General features: G+C 44.4%; 1 protein-coding gene across 1 annotated transcript; it reads right to left on the bottom strand.

The window, feature by feature from the left end:
* Positions 1-7,454: 7,454 nt before the first annotated feature.
* Positions 7,455-10,066, bottom strand: LOC112899425. Its single transcript, XM_025967885.1, has 5 exons — positions 9,523-10,066; positions 9,300-9,424; positions 8,175-9,150; positions 7,976-8,094; positions 7,455-7,883 (listed from the first exon to the last, which is right to left on the bottom strand). The coding sequence occupies exons 1-5, from the start codon at positions 10,064-10,066 to the stop codon at positions 7,455-7,457; spliced, it is 2,193 nt and encodes a 730-aa protein (XP_025823670.1).
* Between the last annotated feature and the right edge of the window lie 831 nt (positions 10,067-10,897).

Raw genomic sequence — 10,897 nt, 5'->3', positions numbered from 1 at the left:
CGTTCAGGCGTTCTCATGAAGTGCGTCACGAAAGAAGACGGCTACGATATGCTGCGGGAGATACATGAGGGTGTTTGCGGTAACCACGCAGCTTTAAGAATGCTGGTGGGGAAAGCATACAGAGCTGGTTTCTGGTGACCCACCGCAGTGTCCGATGCCGAGGATCTTGTGCGGAGGTATCATAACTGCCAATTCTTTGGCAAGCAATCTCAAGTCCCAGCTCACAGTCTCATCACCATACCGCCATCCTGGCCGTTTGCTTGCTGGATCCTTAATATGATTGGGTCTTTCACAATGGCGCCAGGCGGCTTCACCCATGTGTTGGTGGCTATCAACAAGTTTACCAAGTGGATTGAGTACAAGCCGATAGCCAAGCTCACACCAGATCGAGTTGTTGATTTCATCTCCGATATCTTGCATCACTTCGGCTTCCCGAATACCATCATCACGGACTTGGACCAAACTTCACGACCAACCAGTTTTGGGAGTTCTGCGAAAATGCGTGCATCGAGATTAAATATGTCTCTGTTGCACACCCAAGGGCCAATGGTCAAGTCGAGAGGGCGAACAGCATGATAATTGATGGCCTCAAGAAAAGACTCTATAATGAAAACAACAAGAAAGAAGGCAAGTGGATACATGAATTGCCACATGTCATCTGGGGGCTCTGGACTTAGCCGTCCAAAGCCACAGGACAAACTCCATTCTTCCTCGTATACGGTTCCGAAGCTATCTTATCGGTCGACATCATGTGGAAATCCCTAAGGGTTGAAATGCACAATGAAGGCGAGGCGGACAAGGCAAGGCAGTTAGAGCTCGATTCTGTCGAAGTGGCTTGCTGCACCGCTCTTGTTCAGTCAGCCCGATACCTGCAGGGGATCCGGTGACATCACGATCGCAACGTGAAGGAACGATCGTTCAATATAGGCGATCTGGTCCTACGCCGCATCCAAGACGATTCCGGCTTACACAAGCTCAACTCAAGGTGGGAAGGTCCGTTCGTCGTCAAGCAGGTTATAAGACCAGGGTCGTATCAACTACAATACCCCGAGGGTCAAGATGTCCCGAATTCCTGAAATATTTAGCACCTGTGCAAGTTCTACCCATGAAGAAGCATGCGTGGATAGCTGTTCTCCAGACGCCTAGGCGGCCTTTTTTCTTCCGAATCAATTTGGAGGCCGCGTGCTGCAAAATTTGGAATGTAAATTTTTCTGTTAACAGACAGAGGCTCCGGCCACGTTCATGTTTTATAAATTGACTTCTTGCCATAAGTTGTGACGGAGGCTATGGCCACGTTCTTGTTTTGTCGACTTTGTGTTATAAGTTTTGACGGAGGCTTCAGCTACATTCATGCTTTATATGAATCGACTTCCGCCGTGACCTTTGATGGTCGCTTGCGACGATGGTCGCATTTTTCCCAACAAATTTGATCCGTTTGATTAGGTTTATACCTAACTTGTTGGATGGGCTCGCATGAGGAGCTATTTCGACTACACCCAGAGTCGTTGCACTCGGGGTAGTTTCTTTTTCTGCCATAAGCACGACAGTCTCGCGGCGCCGCTCGCATTTTTCCCAACAAATTCGATCCGTTCGATTAGGTTTATACCTAACTTGTTGGATGGGCTCGCATGAGTAGCTATTTCAACTACATCCAGAGTCGTTGCACTCAGGGTGGTTTCGTTTTCTACCATAAACACGGCAGTCTCGCGGCAGTGCTCGCGTTCATTCCCAACAAGTTCGATCCGTTCGATTGGTTCATACCTAACTTGTTGGATGCGCTCATATGAGGAGCAATTTCGACTACGCCCAGAGTCGTTGCACTCGGGGTAGTTTCGTTTTCCTTGCCATAAGCACGGCAGTCTCGCGATGATGCTCGCGTTCTTTCCTAACTGGTTAGACCCGCTCGATCGGGATATGTCTAACTTGTTGGATGGGTTCCTACTCGGAGCCACTATGACTACTTCCAAGGTCGTTGCACCCGGGGTAGTGTCTACTACTTCGCCTTCAAATCTGGATGACAATTCAGCTAAGGCACATACAAGTAGAGACATCAAATAAAAATATATACAAGGAAAACGAGTACTTATTTTTTACATTCTAATCCTGCAGTACATTTTTCACTATCTGTTCTGCTACAGGTTGGGCTTCTTGGAGGTACTCGTTGAATTGATCTTCAGTGCACTCCGTAGCCACTCCCTGCGTGAACATCTCTAGTTGTGCTTCTGGCCAAAAGGATTTTACAAAGGCGAGCGCGTGGCTGACACATGCGACCGGGGCCTCTGTTAGGATTTTGACGACCTTTTGCGGCGCTCCGAGAAGTCGTTCCAGCAAAGGCCGCTCGCCTGCTTCGCCTTCCTCTGGTGGATCCACCATGTCCACAAGCTCCTGGGCGGCCCCCCTGAGGTCCTCCAGCTCCTTTTGCCGCCGCTCATCCTTCTCGTCTAGCGTCTTAATCTGCCGAAGGCAATTGGTGAACTATTGTTCAGTGTCAGCGATTACCTTCTGCAGCTTTTCAACGTCATTTGTACGGTGATATAGCATATTCTTCACGTCAGTAAGTAGCTCTTCTTTGTATGTTAAGATTTTCCTAAGCTCTGCGGTGAAGATATTTTCAGAGTCCAAGGAAAATTGTTAAGGGAAAGTACTCGAGAGAAGAAAGGGGCCTACCTTGGTGCGCTTTCTTCTGCTCTTTGAGTTGCTCCTAGAGCTCGGAGTGGGCCTTCTCAAGGTTGTGGAGGTCGTTCTTGAGGAGCCATGTCTCTCGAGTCCGCTCTTGTTTCAGCTTGTCGAGCTCCCTCTGAAGATAGATGTTCTTCGTAAGCTCTTCGGATATGCGCTTCTCCTTGGCAGCAAGCTCCTTGTGACCACTCACGACTGCTTTCAACTTCTTCGACTTCTTTTGCAAGTGCGTGATCATGTTCTGCATAAAGTGGGAGATTAAGACAAGCAACTTGACAACGTATACAAGCAGAAGAGTAATCACGTGTTACTATGGTAAAATCATACAACTCCTTGTAAGCCTTCTTGAAGGTTTTTATGTTATTGCTCGTCAGCATTGGATCATCCACCAGATCTGTGGAGATGATGTTCTGGTACCCGGGCCCGGCCATCAGCAGATCTCCAGGACTTCTTGAGGTCTCTGCGGCTTCTTCAGAAGGTGGTTGCGGGGTACCTGCAAGTCAAGATGCATTCAGTACATAATGCCTGGAGTGTAAGCAGCCAGCCATGGGCGGTTAGACACTTACCTGTGCCATCCGCAGGAACAGCGTCAGGGGCCTCGATCTGTTCCTCACCACCAGCTCTAGCTTCGGCTTGTTGGGGCTCGGGGGGTGGCAGGTCGGGTAGCGTCGTGTCTGCCTCGCGGGCTAGCTCCGTGGGCGTGGGCCCCTCTAGGGCTGATGGCTCGGGGGCTGGGGTAGTTGCGGCCGGTTTCGGCTTGTGCCTCACGGCGCTTGCAGACCTAATGAAGCAGAGTCAGTTATATCATTACAAGTCGAAAAGAGCAGAATGTTCATTATGCGACAAGATGTACACTTACAGCGAAGACCTCTTCATGACAGCCTTCTTCACCCTCATGGCCCATGGTGTCCTAACCATGGTACTTGTTGCTGGCGGCGGGGTGACACCAGCTGGTGGCGCGGTGCCTGCCACGGCAATGGTAACCGATCCTGTCGCCGAAGCTGCTGGATCCGTTCCCATCTCTTGGTGCCCGGGCTCGGGTGGAGAAGCAGGTGGACTGCAAATAGAAAAAGTCAGTGTGCAACAAGGCAGCATATTCATACCTAGAGGACTCGACTTATTGCACTTTTCATTTGTGCACAACCCGGCGACCCTGCCGAACCGAAGGCAGAGTATCGGTCAACTCCACGGATGGTCTGGGGGAGTTGCCTCTTCTCGCCTCCCCCTTGGCTTCCTTTTCCGCCAGGGGCTTCCACCTTTAGTGGACTCGCTGCCGGGCAGAGCCTCAGCTATCGAGCCCTCTTCGCTTTGGCCGCGGCGCTGGGGAGAAGGTGGTCCGGTCGAGGGATGTCAGGTTGCGGAGGGTAGCTGCGGTATAACTCTGTGTGCCCCTACAGAAGGTTTTCAGTTAGCAGTGGCTGAACAAAATTTGTTTTCAACATAAAGTAGTCAAACACTTACCGGCTTCGAAGGATTTTGTGCAGCAAATAGCTGCGGGACGTAGGGGACTGCATCCACATCCAGTAGCACTCGCCTGACCCGGGTGAGTGCAGCTTCATCCGTCAGCTCCTCTGCACACATGTGAGATGGATCTTCAGCGCCCTTGTACTCGAATCCAAGTATATGGCGTTGCTGGATTGGCTGGACTCAGCGTTTGAAGAAGGAAAAACATCACGGATGCGCTGGTCACTCCCATTTCCTTATGAGCTGCTATGGTGTCTAGCAACTCATCGACTTGATCCATGTCCCCCATGGAAAGTTCGATATTCCACTCTGGTCTTACATCAGGTGGTTTATTTGACTTTTCTGGGAGTTGGGGGGCATGATTTTCGATGTAGAACCAATGATTCTTCCACCCGGGAATGTTGGAGGGGAATTTGTATGAAAGGTACTTGTCGCCGGCTTGTTGTCTAAGTTGGATGCCGGCGCCCCCTACAACAGATGGATTTTTGGAGGTGGGTTGTGGTTTTACTCGGAATAGGAAGCGAAAAAGATCCCAATGGGGTTCAATTCCGAGGAAGGCTTCACAGAAATGGATAAAGATTGCGATATGGCAAATGGAATTTGGGTTGAGATGATGGAGCTCAAGCCCATAGTAGTAAAGAAGACCCCGGAAAAAGGAACAAGAGGGGAGGGCCAGACCCCGTTCGGCAAAATGGTAAAATGTGACAATTTCATCTACATTTTCCATGGGAAAAGGTTCGTGAAAGGAGGGGCGCCAATTGAGAAGACTCTTCAACTTCGGAAGTCTTGGAGCAATCCCTCGGAAACAAGCTTATTAAGGTCGTTGAGGGAGCACTTACTGTATGTCCACTCCCCGGACGGCGGCTGCACCTCCTTCTTCTTCCCATCCTTCTCCGATCTCTTGGACGCCATTTCCAGATCCGCTCGCCACGAGTTGCTCGGGGGCTGTGGGGAAAGGGGTGGGGAGATTTGGGTGGATTGGAGTTCTCTAAGAGGGAGAAGGCGGGATGCGGTTCTATTTGGGGGATTTTGGAAGTTCTTGGCGGGTTGCAGATTGAAAGCACAATTTTTACTGCTTTGAAGTTGAAGAGTCATTTCAGAGAATATTCGGAAGTTGAGGGGTCATTTGGTGGATTGTTTAGATAAAGTATTCAATTTATCATTTTTTCAGGGTTAATTGTCGCGAAAAAAGGGGTGTTTTGAATCCTAGATCTAACTTCTATCATTTATTACCATCACATCAGTTATTTACCATGTGGACATTTTAACATTGCATGCCACGACTTTTTGATCCTTATTTCCAAACCTTAGAGATTTGGATTCAAGGCTCGGGGGCTGCGGAATACGTGGCATCGACTACTTATATTTTAAATTTATTTGAAAAGTAAGGAAGACTCAAGACTAATGTGACCCTCAGCCTGATTCTCTGATTCAACCTAAGGCTCGGGGGCTACTCCATATGGAGTGCGATTTTTCAATCGCACACCATACCAAAGAAATAATTTGGGGCATGAGCACCTCATAGCTTCGATGCAGCCAAGTAAGTACTCAAAGAAGAACTTCAAGACGGAGCTTCAAAAGAAGCCGAAGACTACTTCAAAAGTACTCGAGAAGCCTGCAGTACTCAGCTACGAAGAGTTCGGGGGCTTGTCAGACCCGATGCCACGGGACTGTGTACATAACGTAGTTTAAACAGACTTAAGAGATAAAGCCCATCTTATCTCTTATTTATCTCATTTATCTCTTATTTATCCCGTATGAATAGGAGATAAAGCTAGTCGGTACAGAAGGAATCTACTCGAGTTGTATTCAGTTACGATTCTTTATCTAGTATTGGACTAAGATTCTTGTAACCCTGACCTCCCGGATATATAAGGGGGGCAGGGACCCATTCAAGGTAGATCATCAAGATCATTCTACACCTAAAGGAATACAAACCACCACACAGGATGTAGGGTATTACGCACCTCGCGGCCCGAACCTGTCTAAGTTTTGTGTCCCTTGCACCTTCGAGTTCCTGATCTCGGTGCCTCCTCACCTAAACTTACCACCTTGGGCATATCCCTCGGTGGGCAGCCGGTAAAACACCGACACAACTGGCACGTCGTTTGCCAAAATTAATATCAAATTCGGTAGTCCCGCTATGTGCTCCACCATATGCCAAGATCAAGCATACACACATACCGTTTACAATCATATATATATATATATAAATATATATACGTAAATATATATATATATTGCCGATGAACTACAAAGATAAATTTTAAGCATTTCAAGAGTTCGACAAATAAAGATTACAAGTTCAACATAGGAGGGTTCAAATATGAAATTAAAGGTTCAACAACAACTTACAAGCCTTGGGCTTACAAATCCAAATTTAGTGTTTAACATGCTATCCTAAAAGAAACGACTACGCAACGGATAAACTTGATAAAACGTGATAACTGATAAACTATTGGAGTCTTGCTCAAGGACACCATCGAGGCCACAACGACCTACTCCTCCCCCGCACCGGGATCGGCGGGTAGAAGTGGCCAAACACAACTTTCAGCTCACCTACAATTTAGTTTAAAAAGCAACATAAGTACAAAGGTACTCGCAAGACTTACGCAATTTAATAACCAAGGAGCATGCAATGAGAGCTCAACAAGATAAGAGCTTTAGGGTTAAGTAAGTTTGCATAAGCATGAGTTCTCTAATCCAACATCTAGCTCTCTAGCAAATTAATTGTCTTGCCCAATCCACCTCATAATTTTAGTTGCTTAAATCAGTGTTTTCCTAGACGAAAAACGGTAGACGAATGGCGAGGGGCCGTTTAGGGTTTAGACGGGTTTAGACGTGTTTAAACGGGAATTAAACAGCCTAAATGGTTTGGTACTGTAGCATGATTTCAGCAAGATTAAAGAGGACTTTACTAACCTTTTGTGAAGTAAACTTGAAGCTTTTGATTTTGATATCCTCCCAAGTTGAGATATGTGCCTGAAAAAGAAGGAGCAGCTATTAGAGTATGGTGTAGAACTGTAGAAGTGTAGATAATAGTGCATTACAGGCAGCATATGAACAAGAACAAGATTAAATAGTAGAATACATTAAACATGCTCAATTCTGCTCCAAAATCAGCAAATGACAGAAAATAATATAACACCGCAAATAATTGATAAGCACAAACATAGATAGTTCTTACAAACCAAGCACCACAAATAGGTTCTTACAAACAAAGCAATAGTTCATAAGTTCGGTAGGTAGAGATTAATAGATAGTGGTAATATGGAATTATGGATGATGGTCAAAGCCTCTAGCTTAACCCATCATCCGTCATTGTCTTCCTCCCCCTCTAGCTCATAACCAGTTGTGATCACAACATCTTGGTCCGACTCAAAGTCAATATCTTCCTCATTTATTGGCTCTCCATCAGTTTCGGACAAGGGCTCTTCTTCAATCTCTCTCTCCATAGCTAATCTTGCACTCCTACGAAGTTTTGTGACCTCATCAGGACCACACGTCTCAGCAATTAATCTCCATGTGAGACCTGTTACAGAGTCAACATCAGACCCCTCTTCATCTGCACCTTGGGCCATCCATCCTTGACCAAAGGTTGCTTCGGTTGCTACAAGCGGGTCTGCCCTTTTGCTGTTTTGAGCTTTATTTTTCCTCTTTGCATGAAGATGATTGAATCTAACATAGACAAGTTGTTGAACCCTCTCACATGTGAGCCTATTCCTTTTCTTTGTATGGATCTACAATATATCAAATTCATTGAGCTGCAATTAGTGTTGCTGAAAAAATATGACACATGCTGAAATGATCAACTAAATTTTTGTAGACTTACTCCTTCAAAACAGCTCCAATTCCTTTCACAACCCGAGGCACTTGATGTTAAAGAGAGGATTCTAATAGCAAAATTTTGCAGTGTTGGAACTTGTGTTCTATAATTTGCCCACCACTTAGCTGCACAAGAAAAATACTTAAGATTTATACAACAAGGCTGAGCAACCAACTACCAAATTTGATGCAAATAACTTAAATACCTGGACTGAAATTATAATCCTTGCAGCCCAACTGAGCTACATTTTTACCAAAATGTCCAGCTTTATCTTTGAACTTGTGGAAGTCTTCATTAAGCACTTGATTTTGCTTGTCATAGTCACCATGGTAGAATGATTCAACAGCAGCAAAAAACCCATCTATGACATCCTCATTGTGAAAGATAGAGGGCTTGCTGCAGCTATAATAAGGGTTTAAGCAATATGCAGCCATGTGAATAGGACAGTCCAACCGTTTCTTCATTTTTTCATCCACAATTTCTATTATGCTCTTGTACAAACCAGTCTCATTCTTGTCCACATTTCCAATAGCTATTCTAATTTCTTCCTTAGCCTTAAGAATTTCACCATGAACCCAAGGCATTGATAGTTTAGTATCTCCATCAACCATGCGAAGAATGTTAACTAACGGCTCAAATACTCTCAAGCAAAGAGAAACACCATTCCAAAAACTAGGCTTGACTAATGTGGCTGTAGCTTGTACACCTTTGGCACTTTTCTTCACATAGCTAATTTTCTCCCATTCCTCGCTTTGGGACATCATCCTTAGCTGATCTTTCTTCTCATACAAGCTTTGCAAAGTGAGAAAAGCGGAAGCAAATCTGGTCACACTGGGCCTAACAATGTCTCTTTTCTTTGTGAATTTCCTCATTAGAGACAATGTCTTGTGGTGGGCATAAATAATGATGGTTAGAATTTTTGCTGAATCAAGTGTGTTCTTGAACTTTCTCATCTTCCCAACTCCTTCAAGCACTAGGTTTATAGTGTGGGTTGCACATGAAGTCCAAAATATATTGGGTCTCTTGACATAAAGCATATCCTTTGCTGCCATATTGTTTGCAGCATTGTCCGTGACCACTTGCACAATGTGCTTCTTGCCATCCCCAAACTTCTCAATAAAGTTGTCCACGAACTCAAAAATGAATTCCCCTGTGTGTGACTCAGCTGAGACTTCCTTTGACTGAACAAAAGATGTTCCAATGCAACAATTAATACACAAGTTCATTATACTCCTCCTCTTTTGATTAGTCCAACCATCAGTCATAAGAGAGCACCTAGTTCTTTCCATTCTTCTGCTTAATCTTTAACTATCTTTTTTGTATCCTCTACTTCCTCATGTAGTAGCTTCTCCCGCAGCTCATGTTGATAAGGCTTCTTTGCACCTGGACCAAAGCGGCCAGCAGCTTCCAACACTTGATCAAACTCATCACAATTTATTGTGTTGAAAGGTATTCCTGAAATTAAAGTACAAGGGTATTTCTTTCAAAATGCAGCAAACAAGATACTTAAATAGTTAAATATAACAACATCCAGCAAATATTTATCCATTTACCATGCACATAAATCCACCTTGCAATATATCTCTTCAACTTGTGCAGCCTTTCTTTCATTATATGTTCTGAAATTTTTTGCTGGTGAAGGTTTCTTTGATTGGAACCCAAAGAACTAGAGTCAAGAGAGTTTGTGAATTTATCCATAGGACCCACTGCCCATGGTTGAGAGCTGCCAATATCATCAAGGCCCGTGCCATCATCTGTGTCCATCTCATTCGCAACAGCATCTATGACCTCTTGTTTTTCTGATAGCCTAGCAATTTTAGCTTTCCTTGAGTCTCCAATAGCTTTCTTGCACTTCTCTCTATCCTCCGGAGTTGCATTGGGGCATGACCGGACTTGGCCTTTTATGCCAGCAATATGTAGCTTGAGCCTATAAATCCCTGCCTTCACAACCATAGGACATAGCTTGCACTTTATCACATTCAAATCAGCTGGATTAACAAGGGTTCCATACTCCCACCCTATGTCTTCATAATTCCTTTTAACTGCTGGCTTGTCCACTGGATTAGGGCTACGTGGATTCGAGGCAGCAGATGACATCCTGCAGGTTGCATGCAAGCAATAGGAGCAAGAACATCAAGACATGCTATGAGCTAGTATGCAATTATACAAATATAGGGTTCTTATTAGTTATTACAAATATAGGTCATATTTGGTTTTAATGTGCCTTGATTCCTGGTAGCACCGTTTCATCCAGTATGTTTGCCTTCTACAATGAGCTTGATTGTGCATCTCCAAATTATTGTTGGCACATTCATGGATCAGTAATTAGTTCCATGGCAGAAGATCCTTACCCACCATGTTGTAATACATAGTTTCTAAGATTTTTTTTATATTTGTGTGTTGGTCTCCTGGCCAAAAGGATTGGTGCTTCTGTTAGCAGACAAAACTTAGGCCATGAAAATTTTCATTTTATCAGCAAGCAGTTTAACCTAACCAATTGTTTTTTTCCTTTTGATTCCATTATGGTTGTACCTTTCTCTGCTTGTCATCAAGAGATAATAATTAGTAAAGGAAACTTCAGACCTGGTGTCTAATCTGCACTGAAGTTTGTAGATTATGGGTATCACAGGAATACATGTAACTATGTAAGTAAAACATAGAATAATGTTATATTGAAGTAAGAGTAAAGATTAAGTTGTAACTAGGATTGAGATCAGGACCTACATATATGTTGAATTGGCATATATAGTTTGCATACAGGACCTGTCATGTTTAGCACTTGAAGTGATGATAGAAGGCCAAGTGCCAATTGGTTGAAGCTTCAAGAGATCTTATGTTGGAAGGATTGTCAAGCTTTTTCAATTGCATTGATGTGTAAATGATATATGGTCGTCTATTAGATAAACAAAATAATTGCTTCTGGCTAGG

Source organism: Panicum hallii, chromosome 7, assembly GCF_002211085.1.
Source record: "Panicum hallii strain FIL2 chromosome 7, PHallii_v3.1, whole genome shotgun sequence".
NCBI lineage: Eukaryota > Viridiplantae > Streptophyta > Magnoliopsida > Poales > Poaceae > Panicum > Panicum hallii.
The sequence above is the reverse complement of the archived record's forward strand: the minus strand, read 5'-3'. Positions and strand labels throughout refer to the sequence as shown.

Coding starts and splice junctions, on each gene's coding strand:
- LOC112899425 (XM_025967885.1), bottom strand. CDS start 10,066: ATGTCATCTGCTGCCTCGAATCCACGTAGCCCTAATCCAGTGGACAAG. Junction 9,425..9,522: donor AAGGTGGATTTATGTGCATG/GTAAATGGATAA, acceptor CTTTAATTTCAG/GAATACCTTTCAACACAATA. Junction 7,884..7,975: donor ATTGGAGCTGTTTTGAAGGA/GTAAGTCTACAA, acceptor GATATATTGTAG/ATCCATACAAAGAAAAGGAA.